This window comes from Notolepis coatsorum, assembly GCF_963971535.1.
Source record: "Notolepis coatsorum genome assembly, chromosome: 14".
Classification (NCBI taxonomy): Eukaryota; Metazoa; Chordata; class Actinopteri; order Aulopiformes; family Paralepididae; genus Notolepis; species Notolepis coatsorum.
Window position 1 is genome coordinate 88,589,948 of NC_140178.1, and position 23,792 is coordinate 88,613,739.

At 43.7% G+C, this 23,792-nt stretch overlaps 2 protein-coding genes across 2 annotated transcripts in view; both read right to left on the reverse strand.

The window, feature by feature from the left end:
• LOC311241011 (histone H3.2) overlaps positions 1–23,792 on the reverse strand; it is a gene marked incomplete at its 3' end in the record, with an annotated part of 340,183 nt that overhangs the window by 130,052 nt on the left and 186,339 nt on the right. The window lies entirely within an intron of this gene.
• Positions 1–23,792, reverse strand: part of LOC311240909 (next to BRCA1 gene 1 protein-like) — a 66,601-nt gene that overhangs the window by 839 nt on the left and 41,970 nt on the right. Inside the window, 12 exon segments of the mRNA XM_084329521.1 lie at positions 153–249; positions 495–573; positions 6,763–6,845; positions 10,266–10,508; positions 10,622–10,841; positions 11,389–11,715; positions 12,164–12,328; positions 12,568–12,678; positions 20,778–20,853; positions 21,249–21,368; positions 22,095–22,246; positions 22,249–22,279. Coding sequence (XP_084185647.1) covers positions 153–249; positions 495–573; positions 6,763–6,845; positions 10,266–10,508; positions 10,622–10,841; positions 11,389–11,715; positions 12,164–12,328; positions 12,568–12,678; positions 20,778–20,853; positions 21,249–21,368; positions 22,095–22,246; positions 22,249–22,279 — 1,704 coding nt within the window.

Consider the following 23,792-nt stretch of genomic DNA (forward strand, 5'->3'; position numbering starts at 1 on the left):
CATTTCACTACCACACTACGGAAGGTTAACCCTTTCACTACCACACTACAGAAGGTCAACCGTCTGTAGTGTGGTAGTGAAAGGGTTAAGATGAAGGTCGACACACGGTTTAGAGAGAAATGTAACCATATCAAAGCGTGGTGTTTACTGACCTGCGTGGGACCTTGTCCTGTGAACAGAGCCTTGTAAGCAGAGGCTGCTACTGACAGAGCTCCTTTTACCAGACCTCCGGTGATGCCTGGGTGCCTGCTAGTAACAAATAATACGTGTTTACTTTCATACCTTGTAGTAAAACAAATACACATTTACTGTCATATCCTGGGAACAGCGGTTTTTACATAAACATAGCAAAAGAAGGTAGGTCGTTTCACAGCGTCTTCTGGCAAATGTATTATAGATCACAGGTTGGTGTGTGTGTGTGCGTGTGTGAGAGAGACCTGGGGTCTTCTGGGTGCTTGTGTGTGTGTGTGTGCGTGTGCGTGTGTGTGAGAGACCTGGGGTCCTCTGGGTGATCCTCTCCTGGCTCTTCAGTAGCTGATGTTCCATCAGACTGGGACGGACCAGGACTGGATTCTGATGCAACAAAACACAAGGATCCATAGCTTTTTAGACACACAACAAAACACAAGGATCCATAGATTTTTAGACACACAACAAAACACAAGGATCCATAGCTTTTTAGACTTTTTATATAGCACCTTTCATACATAGAATGCAGCTCAAAGTGCTTAACTCATTGGACGCCAGAGGTCGCTGTGGGCGTATGGCCGTTTGCGCCAGCGCTGTAATGAAATGGGGGTACATGCCTGTTGTGAAGGATCAGATTAAACCGAATATATATATTTATTTATGGATATATATTTAATAGTATTTGTATATCGTTTGATATCCCTTGTATATTCCTTGTACATATACACTGAATATCCCTTTAGTCTACTAACAGCCCATAATAGTTTCATTCTACCATTGGACAAGAACCTGGTGCCAGCAGCCAAGCCCCTTGGTTCAAGTTCAATCGTGCCGACGAACATGTCGTTACAAGCCCGGTTCCGCGTAGGAATACGTCTGGCGAAATACGAATGGTACTATTTGTTCACAGCGCATATATATATGGCGCAAGTAAAGTAGAACTTTCTTTTAGTCCATTAGTCCTTTACCCTCCAACCTAGTAACAGACGTGAAGCCTCACCCACGACCCACGTGTGGTGCAGTATGGCCTACTTGGCCTCAGAATAGGCATTGAGACATCGTGTGGATTAATAGTTGAATTGTCATAGTTTGGCACTATACCGTCGAGTGGGACGTATTTCTATTAAGTTAATAATAGTCTATTATGTATGGTGCATCGTTCGGTTAGAGTTATAAAATGAGCAGTACCCCCATCGTTCCTGGCGTTATCTAGAGTCTTAACCAGGCTGGGCAGACCACGTGTGGTGCTTTCATCCGAGGAGTTCTGGGCCAGGACGAGTGGACCTGCACATTGGATTACTTCACCCGGACGACGGCAAGCCCTACACGGCTTGGATTATCTACGTGCTTTGGGTGCTTTGATTATGCCATGGATAACAGCCAACACTGCTGAGTGTTGGAACTACCCCCCGAGAGGAGTCCAGGTGAGACGGCGCTCTACCCCGAGTGAGGTCGCCTCACGTCTCTTCGTTGTGGACCGGCAGCTACCGTCTACAAGAGGGCCCAGCTGTATTCATCTGTGGACCGAGGTTCTGTGGGCACCACTCTACTGCAGCATGTCGAGAGGCTATGGACACTAGAGACAATGCCCTTTAAGAACGAAAAGAAAGACATTCGTTCTAAAGAAGACATTTACGCCATAAACCTCCACGAGCAAGGGACAAAGAGAGTCACAGTCGGCGGAGTGATGAGATACGCAACTCCACTCCTGAGGCGAGAGGGAATGCCCATCTTTCACGCAAAGAAAGACGCTACGGAGCGGTATCTATTGAACACAGAGCGGCGCCTAGCCAAAGACCCCGCTCAAGAGAGTGTGTACCGCGCTGAGATTGAGAAGCTAATCACAGCGGGACACGTAACGAAGATTGACTGGCGACGCCGTGCGCTGCTCCGCGCCTCTCTGATCAAAGGCGGCTTTGATCACAGGCAGTGGGCCAGCAGCGACCCGCACGTATTGCGCAGCCTCTCCCCCGCGGACAAGGCTGCCAGCAGCGAGACCTGGATGGCGACCATCCCAGGAGAAGCCCAAGAAATGACACTAGGACTAGTCTGGCGCTTCAAAACCGACTCGCTCCACTATAGACACAAACCCCTGACCACGGAGCAGGGAAGGTCGACGGCGATACCGACCACCAGACGGAGTGTGTACAGAACACTCGCCAGACAATATGACCCGTTGGGATGTATTCTACCTTACACCACCAGGGCAAAGATGATTGTACGAGCACTATGGGACAAGGACCAGGGCTGGGACGACCCAATACCCGCACACCTTGCCTCCACATGGAGAGAGTGGGAGACGGAGCTCCGCTCACTCCCAGGCGTCAATATACGCCGCAGCTACTTCCCACCCACAGTGAGGCCAGAGACATGCAAGATGGATCTACACGTCTTCAGTGATGCCTCCGAAGTAGCCTATGGATCGGTGGCCTACTTGCGTGCCCAAGAGGAGGGAGGAGAGATACACACTGCTTTCATCCTGGCTCGCTCAAGAATAGCCCCACGAAAGCAACAATCTATCCCGCGTCTAGAGCTCTGCGCAGCCCTAGCAGGAGCGCATCTAGCCACGTTAATCCAACGTGAACTCACCATTCCGGTGCACAGAACAATCTTGTGGTCAGATTCCACGACAGTACTCACATGGATCAAGTCTGATTCATGCAGATACAAGGTCTTCGTGGGAGTCAGAGTCACCGAGATTCAAGAGTTAACAGAAGCAGCGAGCTGGCGGTATGTGGACACCAAACACAACCCAGCTGACGTCATCCTCCGGGGAATGTCCCTAGATGACCTCACCCGTCGCAACATCTACAGTGACGGACCAGAATTCCTCAAGCTCCCGGAAGAAGAGTGGCCTACGCCCACCCCACGGGAAGCGAGTAAAGAGGAGGCTGAGAACAAGAAACCTATGTTCTGTGGACTGAGCACAGTCGCCTCCACAGACCCCAACATAGATGACTGCATTACCCTACAGAGTGCGCAGCTAAAGACATTTCTGCGGCACCACCCAGAGGTTCAGCCCACTGCCGACATTTCAGCAGCTGACTACGAAGAAGCAGAACTTCTTCTACTACAACGAGCCCAGAGAGACTCGTTCCCCGATGAGCTAGACTGTCTACAGGGAGGAAAGCCCGTCCCATCAGACAGCAGACTGCTCCACCTGGCACCCGAGAGCGACGCCCATAATCTCATCAGAGTGGGTGGTCGTCTGCGGAGAGCCCCCGATCTACCGGATGACGTTAAGTACCCGATAGTCTTGAACAGCCGACACAAGGTCACAGAGCTGATCATAAAGAAATACGACGAGGATGTACACCACGCAGGAGCAGAGAGAGTCTTCGCGGAGATCAGACGTCGCTATTGGATACTTCAAGGAAGAGAAGCAGTGCGACGCTTCCAGCGAACCTGTCTAGACTGCCAAAAGTGGCGCGCGCAGCCCAGCATACCCCGGATGGCTGACCTACCTCCCTGTCGCCTCCGACTCGGCGACAAGCCATTCCACTCCACAGGCATGGACTGTTTTGGCCCGTTGTATATAAAGAAAGGAAGAGGAACCGAGAAGCGGTGGGGTATTGTATTCAAATGCATGACCACCAGAGCGATACATATCGAACTCATTCCAACCATGAGCACAGACTCATTCCTTATGGCCTTCCGAAGATTCACATCACGGAAAGGAAAACCGTCTACATTGTTGTCTGATCACGGGACAAACTTCAAAGGCGGAGAAAGAGAGCTGAGAGAGAGCTTCCAAGCTATGGGCCCAGAACTTAAGACCCACCTCGCTCCATCCCAGATTGACTTCCAGTTTAATCCCCCGAACGCACCCCACTTCGGTGGAACCTGGGAACGAGAAGTACGTTCTATAAAGACAGCCCTGTACGCCGTGCTTGGGGCCCAGACTGTGGCGGAAGAAGTCCTAATGACAGTCCTCACGGAGATCGAGGGAGTATTGAATTCCAAGCCCCTCGGCTACGTCTCCAGTGATGTAGCAGATGTCGACCCAGTCACCCCCAACACACTCTTGATGGGGCGGCTGGACCCCGCGCTACCCCAGACAATGTACAGGCCTGAAGAAGCGAACGGCCGAAGAATGTGGAGGTACAGTCAAGTACTAGCTGACAAGTTTTGGAACAGCTTCCTACTCCACTACCTACCGTCTCTACAGACCCGCCAGAAGTGGGTAAAAGAGAGAGACAATTTGACAGAAGGAACAGTCGTCATGATTATCGACCAGTCACTACCCAGAGCTATGTGGCCGGCTGGCCGCGTAAGCAAAGTGATCACCGGTGCCGATGGCAAGGTCCGAGCAGCCGAGGTGCTCGTCCAAGGGCGAACTTACACACGACCCGTGGCGAGGCTAATAGAACTGCCCAGACTCCCAGACACTATCGATGACGACCATGACCCCACGACTTTGTGAGTTGACTGACCCTTACAGCGGACCTTGAGTGGTAGACAGTGCGGTTAATCTGTCTCTGCTTAGCTAATTAGGTGGGACTAATTAGGGGGCGGCTGTTGTGAAGGATCAGATTAAACCGAATATATATATTTATTTATGGATATATATTTAATAGTATTTGTATATCGTTTGATATCCCTTGTATATTCCTTGTACATATACACTGAATATCCCTTTAGTCTACTAACAGCCCATAATAGTTTCATTCTACCATTGGACAAGAACCTGGCGCCAGCAGCCAAGCCCCTTGGTTCAAGTTCAATCGTGCCGACGAACATGTCGTTACAAGCCCGGTTCCGCGTAGGAATACGTCTGGCGAAATACGAATGGTACTATTTGTTCACAGCGCATATATATATGGCGCAAGTAAAGTAGAACTTTCTTTTAGTCCATTAGTCCTTTACCCTCCAACCTAGTAACAGACGTGAAGCCTCACCCACGACCCACGTGTGGTGCAGTATGGTCTACTTGGCCTCAGAATAGGCATTGAGACATCGTGTGGATTAATAGTTGAATTGTCATAGTTTGGCACTATACCGTCGAGTGGGACGTATTTCTATTAAGTTAATAATAGTCTATTATGTATGGTGCATCGTTCGGTTAGAGTTATAAAGTGAGCAGTACCCCCATCGTTCCTGGCGTTATCTAGAGTCTTAACCAGGCTGGGCAGACCACGTGTGGTGCTTTCATCCGAGGAGTTCTGGGCCAGGACGAGTGGACCTGCACATTGGATTACTTCACCCGGACGACGGCGAGCCCTACACGGCTTGGATTATCTACGTGCTTTGGGTGCTTTGATTATGCCATGGATAACAGCCAACACTGCTGAGTGTTGGAACTACCCCCCGAGAGGAGTCCAGGTGAGACGGCGCTCTACCCCGAGTGAGGTCGCCTCACGTCTCTTCGTTGTGGACCGGCAGCTACCGTCTACAAGAGGGCCCAGCTGTATTCATCTGTGGACCGAGGTTCTGTGGGCACCGTGTTCAGCACTCTGAATTCTCCCAAGAAATCGTTGGCCAGATGGGATATCGCCAGCGGCTCTCCTAACCCCCCCCCCTTACTGACTTACAACCAGCGGGACCCCCCTTTAGTGTATCCAGCTATAATCATTTAAGTACCATCGCTATAGTTCCCTAAAGAACCAGGTTGTATACTTGCTTCCTGCGTAACCAGAGATTGGACATTCAATGTTGATTTGCCTACGAATACTCATTTGCCTTACAAGTGCATTCAAATCATAAATGTCATTAAGTGAACGTTGTATATACCCTTTGCTATATAAAATATTCGATTTATACATTTGTGTGGACTTCGTTTCATCAAGTGGGAAAGTGTTCATCATATCTACATCATGTACTGTGTGGCCAGTAGTTAAAGTACATAATCGGTAGTGGTTTAATGATACCATACTTATCAATACAGTCAGGGAATTGTACCCCTCAGTTACAATGCCGGTGTTTGTAGTGCTAAAACTATATTAAATATTATAGCTATGATAATAATGATATAGTCGATTGTCATTGAGTTTCTTATGGTCAAGATGCAAAAAACAGATAATTTTTTCATCAATACATTCCCGTTTTATACCGTGGTTAATATGAGTATAGTTTCAGAGTAATTCTGTGTAATCCCAGGAAACTCCGCCAAACTGCGTTTTACTGCATTTCACTATAAATCGTGCCATTCCTCGCCTGGATCAATAATCAATCTGAAATCAACGCTAGATTATCAGTATTATGTTTCATCATGGATGCATGAAAGGGGGGGGGGGGGGGGGGAGCCGCCCCTCCGTGCCTTGATCGCAACCAACGGGACACGCCACACACACACCAGACACACACACAGATTGCGGGGAAAGAATTATCGGATCAACGCAAGATTGATAACATATAGCCCTTACCTTGTCTATGATGTACTGCAAAAAGAATAATCCAATTATCTGATCGCCATTCGAAGTACTGATCGCGATCGTGTTTCCAACGTTATCCAGCATTGAACATGAATGGGGGGGGGGGGGGTGATTTTGACAATAAAGCAAAAAAAAATTCAAGAAAGGAAAAGCAGGAGTTTAAAACCACACAAAAAATTGCATGTGTGTGTATACTACACACCCTCTTCAGTCTGGTACAGCTCAGTACTGTCCCTCCCTCCTTCAGCAGCTGAAGCTGCATCCGTCACTTGGCTGCTCTCTGGGCTGAAAAAACATTACAATGGCGTCAACAATGTCCTTCTCAATCACAACTATATTTCAACTAGCATGCATACACACACATCCCCTGAGCATCCTCTGTGTAGACTACACCAGCATGTCTTTAGTAACCGTCAGTTATCTGTGTAGACTACACCAGCATGTCTTTAGTAACAGTCAGTTATCTGTGTAGACTACACCAGCATGTCTTTAGTAACTGTCAGTTATCCGTGTAGACTTGTGTGTATGTATTATGCTTGTGTGTATGTGTTATGCTTGTGTGTATATATATTTCAATTATCAGAAGGTGTAGGTATTTTCTAGCCGATCTGATATTGAAGCAAGTGATACAGTCATTAGTTCTTTCTCACCTTGATTACTGTCCAGCTGTCTGGTCTAATGCCTCAAGACAAGAGCTCAATAAGATCCAGCTCACTCAGAACAGAGCGGCCCGTCTGGCCCTGAACTGCTCAATGAGAAACAGTGTGGAGGGGATGCATACCAAGCTGTCGTGGTTGAAGGTGGAAGACAGACTGGATTGCAGCCTGATCTTGTTCATGAGGAATATATATATCTCAAGAGAACCTATCTGTTTGTATTCACAGCTAACATGTACACATGATCGACATAAGTATAATACTAGGCATGCCTGTAGGGAAACGTTCACACTGCTACTACCAAAAACCAATGCAGCAAAGAAAACTGTGTTATATAGAGCCATGTCATATTGGAATAAACTGCCAGTACATCTTACTCAGATAACCAGTAAGATAAGTTTTAAAAATAATTTGAAAAGAGCATTGAGAGAAAAAGAAATTAGTTTACATTAAAGAAAAACACAGATACTGTAGTTTACACTGTAAAGATATGATTGTCTGAGAGTTTAATCCCTTATTGTATTTTCTGTGATCTGATACTCTGTTTGTGTACTGTAATGCTATTTAGAATTATTTTTATATGTAGGAATATTGGAATATATTTTTAAATGTATGCTACTATAATGTTATGTATGTATGTACTGTTTTTGTTGTGTGAGGAACCCAGGAAGACTAGTTGTTGCTGCGGTGATGACTAATGGGGATCCGTAATAAAGATAAAGATGTGTTATGCTTATGTGTATGTGTTATGCTTGTGTGTATGTGTTATGCTTGTGTGTATGTGTTATGCTTGTGTGTATGTGTTATGCTTGTGTGTATGTATTATGCTTGTGTGTATGTGTTATTCTTATGTGTATGTGTTATTCTTGTGTGTATGTATTATGCTTGTGTGTATGTGATATGCTTGTGTGTATGTGTTATTCTTGTGTGTATGTGTTATGCTTGTGTGTATGTGATATGCTTGTGTGTATGTGTTATGCTTGTGTGTATGTATTATGCTTGTATGTATGTGTTATGCTTGTGTGTAGTGTTATTCTTGTGTGTATGTGTTATTCTTGTGTGTATGTATTATTCTTGTGTGTGTGCGTTATGCTTGTGTGTATGTATTATTCTTGTGTGTATGTGTTATTCTTGTGTGTATGTGTTATTCTTGTGTGTATGTATTATGCTTGTGTGTATGTATTATTCTTGTGTGTATGTGTTATTCTTGTGTGTATGTGTTAATGTTATTCTTGTGTGTATGTATTATGCTTGTGTGTATGTGTTATTATTGTGTATGTGTTATGCTTGTGTGTATGTGTTATGCTTGTGTGTATGTGTTATGCTTGTGTGTATGTGTTATTCTTGTGTGTAAGTGTTATGCTTGTGTGTATGTGTTATGCTTGTGTGTATGTGTTATTCTTATGTGTATGTGTTATGCTTGTGTGTATGTATTATGCTTGTGTGTATGTGATATTCTTGTGTGTATGTGTTATGCTTGTGTGTATGTGTTAATGTTATTCTTGTGTGTATGTGTTATGCTTGTGTGTATGTATTATGCTTGTGTGTATGTATTATGCTTGTGTGTATGTTATGTTTGTGTGTATGTGTTATACTTGTGTGTATGTGTTATGCTTGTGTATGTGTTATGCTTGTGTGTATGTGTTATACTTGTGTGTATGTGTTATGCTTGTGTATGTGTTATGCTTGTGTGTATGTGTTATGTTTGTGTGTATGTGATATGCTTGTGTGTATGTGTTATGCTTGTGTGTATGTGTTATGCTTGTGTGTATGTGTTATGTTTGTGTGTATGTGTTATGTTTGTGTGTATGTGATATGCTTGTGTGTATGTGTTATGCTTGTGTGTATGTGTTATGCTTGTGTGTATGTGTTATGCTTGTGTGTATGTGATATGCTTGTGTGTATGTGATATGCTTGTGTGTATGTGTTATGCTTGTGTGTATGTGTTATGCTTGTGTGTATGTGATATGCTTGTGTGTATGTGATATGCTTGTGTGTATGTGTTATGCTTGTGTGTATGTGTTATGCTTGTGTGTATGTGTTATGCTTGTGTGTAACGGAACGTAGACCAATCTCAGTCACTCTCTTTGTCTGGGACCAAAACCGAATATATATATCAAATTTCATGAGTATTCATCTATATTTAGTCATCTAAAGACTATTAGATATGAACCTATGTACCAGTGAAAAGTGGGAATCTCTAGAATGTGTTTTGGGCGACAGTGTTTACAAGTGTACGGCGAGCCTCTCTAATCAATTTAACGTTATAGACAACACTTTCTGTTGTCAGTAGATGGCAGCATTGGTTTAAAAGGTGAAAATGAATGAATGTTATGACTACAAAATGAATACAATTCCCAAGACCTTTAGCACCTAGTTCACAGGTCACTGGTCAGCACCGGATTAGGAAAACGCGATCTGAACAGCGTTAAACTATTAATGGAACCGGAGTACAGTGATCGAGAATGGTCACCTAATTATCTTAACAAAAGTGTATCATTAGCATTATGTTTGTTGTCTAAAGGGAAACAATGGTACAATTTAAGATTTGAATGTTATACGCATATAAAAGGACAAATAAAACATTGTTAATTTGTAAGAAACCTCAATTAAAACGGCGTAGGGTAAGTTATATTCGCTATTGTTGTGAAAATGTGATAGAATCCTATAAAAATGTGGACGCATTTGGTCACCGTGACGTTATGTGATATGCTTGTGTGTATGTGTTATGCTTGTGTGTATGTTATGCTTGTATGTCGTTTGTCTTATTCCCACCACCTCTTAGTGTAAAACAACTTTGAGTTGTAGAAAGGCGCTATATAAGTCCCATTTATTAGTATTATCATTATTATTATCATTATTATTAGTATTATCATTATTATTATTATTATTATTATTATTATTATTATTATCATTATTATTAGTATTATCATTATCATCATCATCATCATCATCATCATCATCATCATCATCATCATCATTATTATTATTATTATTATTATTATTATTATTATTATTATTATTATTATTATTATTATCATCATCTTACCTAGGAGTGAGGGGGAACGCTTTAGGCGGTGCGACTACAACAGGTGTCAGCGGTTCGTCATCCAGGGTCTGAGAGGTACAGAGCATGTCGTTGGCACTGCTGGACCCCGACGCCCCCCCCGTGGTATCTTCCGCCTCCCCCCGCTCGCCCTCAGGGGTGGTACAGTCCGTGTGGTCAGAGGAGGGGGTCTCCGGGTCTGTGGGGCTTTCGGCTGGAACATCCCCTGCCTGGGACAAGGCCGAGCTAGAGTAGGAAGGCAGGTGAGAGTTAGTGAGTGTGTGCGTGTGTGTGCGTGTGTGTGTGTGTGTGTGTGTGTGTGTGTGTGTGTGTGTGTGTGTGTGTGTGTGTGTGTGTACCTGTACATGGACTCCCCTAGTGGTCTGCTGGTGTCGAAGCAGTCTGGGAGGATGATGATGTAATCCTCTGAGGAGGCCGAAGAGGAGCGACTCCTCCTCCCTTCTCTCTTCTCATCCCCCTCTTTCTCCTTCCCCTCCTCCTCCTCCTCCTCCCCCTCCTTCCTCGCCCCTCTGGGCTCCGTGCAGATACTCTCGATGTCCACGAACTCCACAACCTCATCTGTATCAGGGTCATATAAGGTCAATACGTTTATTTTGAGATCATTCAGGGTGATCAATTTCATTAAAAGTAACTGGTTTTGTAAAGGTGACTGGTTTTAAATATAATTAATAAAGTTGATCGGTCTTAATCAGGGTATTTTTTTTACATGCAGCGAAAATTCATGGTTTCTTTTTTATCAAGGTGGCCGCGTATTTGTTTTCAATTGTTGAAAATGGTTGTGTTCTGTCAATCAGCAAGTTCTAGAAAGCCAACTACAAACGTGTCTCAGTGATTCTTTCCGATCAGTTTTGTCCTTTTATTTAGTACAAAGACATGCAAAGACAAAACTGAGATGTCTTCAGTAAAATTGTAATCTGAAAGTTCCCGGTTCGATACTTAACCCCTAACTGCTCCCGACGAGCAAGTTGGCACATTGCATGGTCGCCTCACATTCGGCGTGTGAATGTGTAAGTGAATGGGTGAATGTGAGGCATAAGTTGCAAAGCGCTGTGGATAAAAGCGTTCTATATAAATGCAGTCCATCTAACAGGAGGAGACGCCTTACCGGTCATCCTGTGGTGGTGGTGTAGAGCGGAGGCCCTGGGTGGAGCAGAGAGGGGGGCGGGGACAGAGCTGGGTCCGGGGGTCACGGAGAGGGGGGCCGGGTGCGAGGCCTTCAGGGGGGCCGGGATCGAGGCCTTCAGGGGGGCCGGGAGCGGGGCCTTCAGGGGGGCCGGGAGCGGGGCCTTCAGGGGGGTCGGGAGCGAGGCCTTCAGGGGGGCTGGTGGAGGGTTAGCGGTGGAAGGGCCGCTCTCTGGGCTTTTCTCCGTCTTCAGAGATTTACTCTTCGGACAGGAAGAGGCGGAGCCACCCTGGGCGGCTGGACGCACCACTGGGAGGACGTGGGGGAATGAAGAGACTGATGATTATATATAAGAATACATCCACAGAGCTTTTAAATGGTAAATGGCTGCATTTATATAGCGCTTTTATCCAAAGCGCTTTACAATTAGTTCCTCACATTTTACACATTCACTCACACATTCACTCACCAATGGCGGAGGAATGTTGTTGTTTACATGTTGCAGGCATGTATCCCCTCCCTACTTCCCATTTCCACACATGGAATGCACCTGATTGGATAAATTACATGATGGTGCTCTAGTGCGATATCTAGTGGCTGAATGTTATCTATAGCACGTTTAATATATCTACTGCTCTAATAACTTCATACATCTCCTATAACTCTGCATGTGGTGCAACTCTATATCCGTTTTCAAAATTCACTCACACCTTTGAAATTATGTTAAAATAAATAAATAAAGTCCATTTAGAATCACCTTTTCGTGTCCCTCTCAAGGGGGCGTGGTCAGGGGCTTCCTCCAGGGTCATGGAGCGAATCACCGTCTCGCAGACAAACTGAGTCCCACTGATGTCATCCTCACCCTCCTCCTGAGCTGGAACTCCACCCCCCTCCGCTCCAGAGACCGCCCCCTGGGGTACATCTGAGGAGAAGGATTGGCGGCAGGGATTGAGTGACAGGCCTGGGCGCCAATTGTTGTGAGGAGCATAAAATATAATTCACTTTTAGCCTTTTCCTCTTAACATTCAAGCAAGGTTTCTAAGCACTCACCCCAAGTAAAGCACCAAGCAGCATTGGGTCAGACACTTCGTATAGGTAACTGTCAAAAAGACTTACGCTTTTACGCACGATCCATTCAGGGAAAAAAAAGGACTTCATTACCCATAATGCTTGTGACAACCTCAGCCTCTTCCTGGATCAGACCTAAAGAGGGACTGCCCTGGTCTGGTAGATGGCTCTCATGGGGCAGCGGGGACATACATGGGGTCATATCTGAATGGATGGGTAGGTGGAGGGAGGGAGGGTTGGGTTGGGTGGATGGATAGAGGAATGGGTGGATAGAGGGATGGATGGATGGATGGGGGGGTGGAGGGATGAATGGATAGAGGGATGGGTGGATAGAGGGATGTATTGATGGATGGAGGGAGGGGTGGAGGGATGAATGGATGGATGGACAGGGAAGACAATGGAGAAAAGGGGAAGAAGGAAGGGGTGGGTGAAGGGACAGAGAGATTATTAAAAATAAATAATAATAATAAAATAAATACAATTCCAGCTATTTGTGTTGAAGACAGTTCAAGTTCCCTCAATACTGCAACTTCTTTATATAACATGTCCATTCACTAAGCTAATAAATCTGTGGCCATTTGACATTTGAGTGGTCACAATTTAAAAGGTATCCAACAGAGGTTTTCATGTAAAAAAAAGCTCTATGTGTTTATATTAATTTATTATAAATGTCCACCCAATTATACAAAGTTTTATATTGTTGTTCTATGGTCTGAAAGCTCACATAACCTCTGCGGAGTCCGTTTTCTTTGCTCTCGCAATGTTTATATCCCATCTGCATTAACACATTGTGCGCCATAAACGGCGTAAGTCGTTATTGCCCGCCATGCGTTGAACGCCAACAATGGCGTAAATCGTTTTTGGGATCAATATAAAAAAAATTTCGCCATGGCATTCATAATTCATCCAGCCTCCCTCCGGACTGCAGTGGCACCCTGTCTGAGATTGCAACACCTCAATACCGCCGCCTGGTGGATGGTCGGGCGAGTTACACTCACGCCAAAACTGGAAGTGGCGATCGGTGCGTCGAGGAAATCCCTCCGGCAGTCATATCTTGTTACGTGGATCCAGACAAACACTCGAGTGCATTTGGATCGCTTTCGAAACGCAATAATCTATATGATTTCTGCGTTTATTGCGCCATACAAACCGGAAATGGATGTAGGAGATCGACGTCAAATAATTGGGATCTTTTTTCTCCAGTCTCATCCGCGAACGGTAAGAGGAATATAACATTATTTTCAGCCCGATTGTTTATTCATTTCACTGCAAACCATCTGCTCAACATATCAACCCATACTAAATAAAGCCGTTACTGACGATCAAGGAATTATGAACAACCCCCCCCCCCTTTCCTTCACGCATGATGAAGCATAATGTATACCGATCTTATACATTTGTATTTTTTATATATAGCGTGTATAGGAAAGAAACGCCAATCGATAATCTATCAATGCGTCAGGGCCTATAACTAGCGTTTTTGGAATTACAGCAGAAAAACATACTTATATTCTAGACCAGTGGTCCCCAAACTACGGCCGCCTCCACATTTGGCCCGGCCCCCGGAGCTTTAAAAAAAATAAAAAATTGCTGGCAGCATCCCCATTGTTTGTGCTGAATGTTTGTTAGTGTTTGATTTTTTTGTTGGTTTTTAGTACTTTTAAACATCCATTTTTAGTAAGTAGTAGTTTTCATTTGATCCTATAATTTTTTCATTCACCGATTTGTGGACTTTTTTTTTGTGTCCTGAAAGGCGCCTTATAAATAAAATGCATTATTATTATTATTATCATCCAGGAGGGAAAAGACACTTTGGATAGTAGGGACTGCATCTCTGCCTGTCCTGGCCAGGAAACACTTTACAACTGTGATCTCCTCTAGCAGTAGTTGGATATTGTAATGTGTGGCGAGGGGTTGCAGCAATTCCACTGAGAGAAACTGGTCTGAGGCTGGATATCATGCCTGTATGCCTCTCATAAGTTGTTCTCCAACTCATGAGAACCTGCTCTCAAGCTCTGCAGCATTCTGTTGAGGACTGGATAGAACAGTTTCTGTCTCAGCTGATCTCCTGAGCTGAGGTCTGAGCTTGTGCCACAAGATGACTCAACTACATACTCGTCCATCCTTTTCTGCTTCCTCCTTTGGCTGGTAGTATGTTCCTCAATCCCAAGGCCATTACATATGGCCTTTGTCCTGTCATACATGTCCACTGCCATCTCTGAGGTGCGATAACCTTTGAGTGTGTCCTGCACTGTGCTTTAAAATAGTGCAGAGCTAGAGCTAGGTGGTCTGTAGGTACTGTATATTTATTTCATAAAAGTGTTATTATTTCTTTCCTGAATTTTTTTTCTGTGAAGATCCCAGAAAGGGTTATTAATATTTGGTTATGTGTGGCTTTCTAGAAAAACAATAAATGTTTACGTTTAGGCACCCCTGTGATCGTCACACTTTTTCTGTTACAAACTAACCCCGGCCCCCACCAGAGAAGGGAAAAGTTATGTGGCCCTCACAGGAAAAAGTTTGGGGACCCCTGTTCTAGACGGTATTAACACAACAATGTATGAATGAAAAAATATAACGTTCCCACATCCGGAACGATAGATAATCGATGTTGAATGGGCCATAGTAATGCAGATATAGCTATAATATTTAAAAAGTTATAGCCCTGCAAAGAAGGTAAACATCTCCATAGGGTTACAGTGCTGGCAGACTGGGTATAATGATGGGCACAATTCCCGGCGCCCAATGTGTTAAGTTTCATGTTGTACTTAATCTAACCTTTGATTGAAAGGGAGATATATTGTTATAGACCAATCGATTTGGAGCACAAGGGCATGTTTACACACCAACTCTATAGCGCCAATTCAATCAACTAGTGGTCAAAAACGACATTGGATACCTTTCAAATGAAAAAAAAATATATATATATGGTCACCAACATCCATGCTTTGTTTAGACTGAGATAATTTGACAGTGCACGTTCAGGGATGTTTGTGTTTGCAAGCTGACACTTTAAAAAGAAAGAGCATTCCGGTTCAGATAACAGAAAAGAAGATGGAAGATGCTCTGATGAAGGCCTCTAGGCCCAAGCGTTAGCATGGTTGTCCACGTGGCCAAATTAATATCAAAGTGTGTGTGTTCATGTGAAAAATGGACAGGACAATTTTGAGACTACACACTCACAAAATCAGGACGTGCTACCAAATTCAAAATGTTTGATGTCCTAATTTAGTTTGATGAGCTATTGTACTGAGGTGGTGAAGGTTAGGGTTAGGGTTAGGTTAAGGTCAGGGTTAAGTTTAGTTACGGAATGCATAAAAGTCTGTAATGTCCCCATATTTCACATAAACAAGTGTGTGTATGTATGTATGTATGTGTGTGTGTGTGTGTGTGTGTGTGTGTGTGTGTGTGTGTGTGTGTGTGTGTGTGTGTGTGTGTGTGTGTGTGTGTGTGTGTGGGGTACCTCTTTACCTTTTGGTATTCGCCATTGGAAGATGGAAAGCATCAAATACATTTGTCAGTTAAACTTTTCTACTAAGAATTCTTCATACAAGTATAAAAACAGTGGCAGGTTGTGATCCGACAAAGAGATGTTCACTGTTGTGGTACGATAGATGTTACTGTTGTGGTACGATAGATCTTGACTGTTGTGGTACGATAGATGTTACTGTTGTGGTACGATAGATGTTACTGTTGTGGTACGATAGATGTTACTGTTGTGGTACGATAGATGTTACTGTTGTGGTACGATAGATGTTACTGTTGTGGTACGATAGATGTTCACTGTTGTGGTACGATAATTCCAGCGTTATGGATGTTACATTCAGAGAGAACATTGGAAACTTAACTTAACATTGACAAGGCATCGATTTGAATTGGAAGTATAATTTACACATTTTAGTTACACTTATTGAGATAAAGATGAGCCTGCAGTAAGACATTTTTTGACCTTTTGGATTTTGAGATAGGTGACAAATTAAAATAATCTTTTCTTTTTTTTAGTCTTAAATAGTTTCAAAATATCAGTCACTTCTGAAAATAAATTACAAAAAGTTTTTGGAAAATAGCTCTTTATTTGATTAACATAAAGTGTTTTCTATACCGAGAACAGCAATATTAATATCAGTTAAATCAGAAAATGAGTTTTGGAGCAATTCCATGAAAATGTCAACCTCACCATGAAAAAGAAAGTTATAAAAAATCAAGTCTAATTCACTCTGCCTGGACTGGTTCAGAGAAATGGTATCTCCCTCTGTTATCCATGTGAGGATTGAGGTGTTCACGAATCTGATCAAAACTGACCCAGGACTTGTCCTCTTTGGTTGGAAGTGCAGCGGTAAGCCTCCATAAGGGACATGGACATGTGGCGTTTCTGAACCCTCTGCTTGACTCCTTCTCTTATGGTCACTGCATCCTTCATTCCTGGGGCCTGTCTTGAAATGTCGTCCCTGGAATAATACTCATTTACTTTCTGTTTGGTTTCATTTGGGGTTTCTGTGTTTTTTGGGGTGGGTTTCTTGTCACGATACTCGGCAAAACAATAACAAATACACATGTAGGCTGAGCAGACGCGAGGGGGAGATGGCCGACAGCAGCCGATTAGCAGTAGGCTAACGTGGACACTGCTCTGCCTAGACCAACAATGTGTGAAAAAGTTGTGTCAGGAAATATGTTGGATTTTAATCAAACAAGGAGTCATAAAATACTTCTGATTTAAATCAAACAAAGGGGTCATAATCGGACTTAACAACACACATTTTTGATAGTGTTTTTTGTCTATTTCCGATGTGTAACATCCATAACGCAAAAATGTAACATCCATAACGGCACTTTTTTGTGATTCATTCCTTGAGAGGAAATACCAGGTTTTCCTGAATGTGCTTTTTGGGTACCTCAAACCCTTCCCTACAAAGTGATAGTAAACATGTTATTCTTTGAAAAAGATATAAACTAGAACTAGAAAATTTGATCACATCACACCAGTTTTGTCCGCCCTACACTGGCTTCCTATCCAAGCCCGATCTGACTTTAAAGTGCTACTCCTCACCTACAAAATTTTAAATGGGCTTGCACCGCTCTATCTATCCGATCTCATCTCCCGATACTCGCCCGCTCGTGCTCTGCGCTCACAAAATGCGGGGCTTCTATCGATCCCTAGGGTTAAAAAGAAATCCGCCGGCCACAGAGCCTTTGTCTACCGCGCTCCCTACCTGTGGAACAAATTACCTGCCGTCATCAGGTGCGCCTGCTCTGTCGAAGCTTTTAAATCCCTGCTTAAGACTCATCTTTTCTCTCTCTCCTTCAACCTACCCTGATCTCACCTGGTCGGGGACTGACCTTTAGATTAATCTGTCTAGTTTAGTTAGGGTACAGGGTACTACATGGTACCACTGGGTAGTTTACTACAGGGTAGTTTAGTTAGGGTACAGGGTGCTGCATGGTACTACAGGGTACTGCATGGTACTACATGGCACTACAGGGTACTACATGGCTCTACATGGTACTACATGGCACTACATGGCACTACATGGCACTACAGGGTACTACATGGCACTACAGGGTACTACATGGTACTACATGGTACTACAGGGCACTACGGGGTACTACATGGCACTACAGGGTACTACAGGGTACTACAGGGTACTACGGGGTACTACATGGCACTACAGGGTACTACATGTCTGCTCTTTTGCAGCACCACAAACATGGGAACTCTCTAACTCTTGACCGGAGTGCCGGACGTCCCGCAATGATGTTGGGGAGTTCGCGACCCTCTCTGCGCCGCCCCCTATCTCCCTGTCTCCGGCTGTCCCTGAGCAATGACCGGAGTGTTGAATGTCCCGTGACTAAGACGGGGAGGACGTGACCCTCTTTGCGCCGCCCCTGTGCCTCAAATAGATCCGCTATCAGCTCTATCTTTAATCTTTCAAAATGTTCAGTTGCTATCGCTATTAGCTTTATCTTTAATCTTTCAAAATGTTCAGTTGCTATTGCATGCACTCATCTGTGTTTCACTACACACATGAGTGCATGCTTACCAACTGTCGGTCTGCAACACTACTATCACCAACATCTAAGAAGGGAGATCCCCCCTTGAATGGCCCTTCTAAGGTTTCTCTCCTCCACACTGCCTGTGGAGCTTTTTTCCCTATTGTTAGGTTTTAGTGAGTTTTTCCTTACCTTCGCGTGGGGTATGTCTGGGAATGCTTGCATTCTTTAATTTTTTATTTTTTTTGCATTCATCTAAAAATGTTTGGACCTTATGGTGTTCTTGTTCTGTTCTTGACTTATTGTTATGTTTTCTTCTTGACTTGTTTAAAGAAGACCTGTACGGCCCATGGGGACATTAACGTGTGTTGTCGGGCCTTATAAATAAATTTGATTTGATTTGATTTGATATTCACAGAGTTTATCATGTGTTCAGTGAGTCCAAAAAGCTTGTCAATTTCCGTAACATCCATAACGCTGTGTATTTTGTCACCTATCTCAAAATCCAAAAGGTCAAAACATTTCTTATTGCAGGCTCATCTTTATCTCAATAAGTGTAACTAAAATGTGTAAATTATACTTCAAACAAAGGGGTCATAATCGGACTTAACAACACACATTCGCAATGTAACATCCGTCACTTGCAATGTAACATCCATAACGGTAACATCCATAACACTTGTAAAGAATACAAAAAATAAGACCAGAATGACTAATTGTTGCTAATATGTCATCTTTATAAAAGTTAGCTTTGCTTAGGAAGTTTGGTTGACATTGCATTCCAGATGCATGTTTTATGACAACTTTTCCTGGAAAATGTTATGGATGTTACATTCGCTGTCCCATAAAGGGGCATTATAACAGCATGCTTCACCTGCCAATGGAAAGACACAAAGTACATAATTGATTCACATAATGATACAACAGCCCTTCATGACCAAAGGTGAGGTTAGAAAAATATCTGTTGATTTTTTTGCCATTCTGGCCATTCAGAAAGTCATACAATTAGGTTAATCGAAAAATAAATTTTTACATCATTGTGTCTCCTCCTGTAGTGTGAAAAAACATGCATTCTCATAAATATTACGATCAAATCTATTTTGTACTTCAAAATATAGACCTTGATGATACATTTGAAATTGGTTTGGTTATGATCATGTTATTTAAATTTTTTCATGGTGAGGTTGACATTTGCATGGAATTGCCCTTCACTGTTGTGGTACGATAGATGTTCACTGTTGTGGTACGATAGATGTTGACTGTTGTGGTACGATAGATGTTACTGTTGTGGTACGATAGATGTTCACTGTTGTGGTACGATAGATGTTGACTGTTGTGGTACGATAGATGTTACTGTTGTGGTACGATATATGTTACTGTTGTGGTACGATAAATGTTCACTGTTGTGGTACGATAGATGTTACTGTTGTGGTACGATAGATGTTGACTGTTGTGGTACGATAGATGGCTTTCTAGCTAGTGAACCAGGTTGCCATGACACCATTCACTACCATTGTAAACAGCAGTCTGACGCCCCTGTCGCTCGGTTAGACTGACTCCAAAATCCAAGAGGGTAACAATCGTGGTGCCCCTCTGATCTGATACACATCTGATACACACTCACTTCAACAGCGTACCTGGCAACATTAGGCTGTGGGGAAGAAAGTGAGATTTTCTGGGGCTTTGATTTTGGGAGCTTTGACCTCATCCGTTTTCAGTGTGTCGGAGGCAATCTGCACACAGTCACTGAGGAGTTTTATGTTCACTCTGGGTTGCCAGGTTGTGCATGAATAATTAAGCAAAGCCTAATTTAACCCTGTATCACTATACAACTCAATAGCAATACAGGATAAATGACCAAAAGGGAGCACAGTGCGAGAAAGGTAAATTGTCTTTTTCTTTTAACCCTATCTCAAACCCTGCCCTCTTTTCTTGATCCTCCAATCACAACTGTTTGCCAGAGAGAAGCCACAGTTGTGATTGGAGGATGAATAAAAGAGGGTGGGGTTTGAGATAGGGCAGAAAATGTATCGTTCCACATAACCCTTCGACCATAGAAAAACATGCACATAGTCCTCTAGACATAATGCAGAGCTCATGCAGTGTAGCGCCCCCTGGAGGCATTTGGATAATAACAGCCACCCTACATCTACTAGCCAACAGCTAGAATAGACCCTCCTGGTTGTGCCGAGGCTTGAACCAGCGACCAAACCATAACCATTACTTGTTGTCCTGTCTACCTCTAGGACATCTTACATATGTCCGTTATAATAATGTCTAAAATGTGTCTTTCTAACGTTTCTAATGGTTCTTACCAGTAGGAGTGTTGTTAGGGACGCTCTCCAACTCCTGCACTATGTTGATGTCCAGAAGCTCAAAGGACAGCAAGTCCTGAGAGAGAGAGAGAGAGAGAGAGAGAGAGAGAGAGAGAGAGAGAGAGAGAGAGAGAGAGAGAGAGAGAGAGAGAGAGAGAGAGAGAGAGAGAGAGAGAGAGAGAGAGAGAGAGAGAGAGAGAGAGAGAGAGAGAGAGAGAGAGAGAGAGATGAATTAGCAAGGTTGTAATGGTCTCTTCCTGAGTGCTTATCTTATCAGAGGCTGTAGTATACTGGTCTCTATAGTATACACTACAGCAAATATATAGCTAGTATATCATGGTAATATGTTGTCTGGGCAGTTAGGAGGTCATTAATTAGAGGCTGTGGTTTACTGGTCTGTATACTACATTATAACATAGATATAGCTAGTATATAGTGGTGATATAGCTAGTATATTATGGTAATATTTACCTGGGCAGTTAGGAGGTCAACAGAAGGGATGTAATACTCTTCTTGGTCTACCGACATCAGAGGTTGGCCCCTGGAAGAACGGGCCTTTCCATCCTTAGACCCTGCAATGGGGTTCTTACCCTACAAGTATAATAGAATATATATTACAGAAAGAGAAGCTGCTCTCCTTCTCCTGGGGGGGGGGGTGTAAAAAGGGCACTCTGGTGACAAGTTCTGCACAAATAACAATCTGTATAGTCAAAGTCACAACTAACAATCTGTATAGTCAAAGTCATAAATAACAATCTGTATAGTCAAAGTCATAAATAACAATCTGTATAGTCAAAGTCACAAATAACAATCTGTATAGTCAAAGTCACAAATAACCATACAAAAGAAACATGTATTTGAGTGGAGGGGATCTTTAAACCCCTGAAGTGAAGAAACCTTATAGTTATAATACATCAGATTTATATAGCGCTTTTCCGAATACTCAAAGAGCATCCATCCATCCATCCATCCATCCATCCATCCATCCATCCATCCATCCATCCATCCATCCATCCATCCCTTTCCTGTCTTCATCCATCCATCCATCCTTTCCCTCCCTGCCTCCCTCCATCCATCCCTTCCCTGTCTCCATCCATCCATCCATCCTTTCCCTCCCTGCCTCCCTCCATCCATCCCTTCCCTGTCTCCATCCATCCATCCATCCATCCATCCTTTCCCTCCCTGCCTCCCTCCATCCATCCCTTCCCTGTCTCCATCCATCCATCCTTTCCCTCCCTGCCTCCCTCCATCCATCCCTTCCCTGTCTCCATCCATCCATCCTTTCCCTCTCTGCCTTCACCAATCCCTCCCTCCTACCTGTGGAGTAACGCAGGGTGACACCAGTATCCCATCAGCCATCACGGCAGCCGGGGCCAGTGGATCCACCACGATGCTGCACCAGACGCGCGGGCCGAACTGTTCCCCGCCGTGGGCCAGACGCCAGTGTGAGGTGTAGGAGCCTTCCACCCGGGGGCACACAGCACCACGCTCACCACACCCACCTGCACACACAGCCAGGCTTCATCATTTATCATTCATCTTATGCACTGTCATTTAGAACTGAAACTCAAAAGTATTAAGAGTATTTTAAAGTTATTGTGTGATATACAATTTTTGCTATAGGTTGGTTTTCTAATGCTTTAATGTATGTGTTTTGTGTCATTGACTTGTCATGTTCGTTTTTGTTGTGGCCCAATAGCCCTGGGACCATGATGGAAATAAGGGTCTTACTCTCTCATGTTATCCTTTGGATCCTTGTTGTGTGTTTTTAATCCATCAATTAAATCAATCAATCAATCAATCATGCACTCCTCTGTTGTGCCACCTAGACTCATTACATCAACACTGTGATTATGATACTGTAAATGAGGGCTATTTTATTGAACTATTCTATTGCACTGCACTATTGCATCATTTTACTCTGTCTATTCTATTTGACTAACTATTTTATTGCACTGCACTATTTTTCTCTGCCTATTCTATTTTACTCGTTTTATCACTGTCTATTTTAAAACTACCATATAATCAAACCGTAAACAAAGAGGCCTATTGGGATGTTAGATCCTAATGTGAAAAACGATGTGATTTGATGTTCTATGCCTTACCACTATTTTGCTGCTATCGATTTTATGCTTGTTTTATATGTTTGCACTTTATGCATTGATCTGCCAATTTTGTGCTCATTTTATGCCTGTTTTTTTACTGCTGTGAAGCACTTTGAGCTGCAATTCTCATATGAAAGGTGCTATACAAATACAGTTATTATTATAATTATCAACCTACACACACAAGGCTTCATCATCATCAAGGCAAATCAGGTGGGTTTGGTTGGAACTAGTGATGTGACGTTCACAAACGATTTGATTATTTTGAACAGCTCTTTGGTACGAACAAAGGGAACCGAGTCATACTTTGTGTGGGAGCCGTTTCATACAGTGGGTGGAATTCCAAAAACTGCAACATTGTATCATTCACTTCACTCATTTTTATCATTGGGAAAATGTATTATCGGCTATTGTAATAATTCTGCCTCATGAACATTGGCAAGCTTTCCCTTTTTTTTTTTGGAACTTTTCCCCCCTCCTTTTTCCTCCCATCCCAATGTTAGTCGTTATGCCAATTCCCAATCCCCTTCCTGGTCGCTGCGCACCTACCCCCTACGGTCGGTCTGTGAGAGTGGAGGCTATCACATGCTTCCTCCGACACATGTGTAGCCAATCAACCGCTTCTTTTCACCTGGCAGCGCGGACTCTCAATAATGTGTAATGTGTGGAAGGATCACACTACCCCCCTTAGATCCTTTCCTCGCTGAGCAGGCGCCCCGACCGAACTGTAGGAGTCGCTGTTTACAACGACCAGGACCCACCCACCAGCTTTCCCACCCCTAACACTGCCAATTGTGTTAGTATGAACGACCAGCCAAGCTGGTAGGAATGCAGAGAGCTGGGCTCGAACCCAGCATCTCCTGCACTAGTGGCGAGCGCCTTGCCCACTGCGCCACTTAGCCGCCCCGCA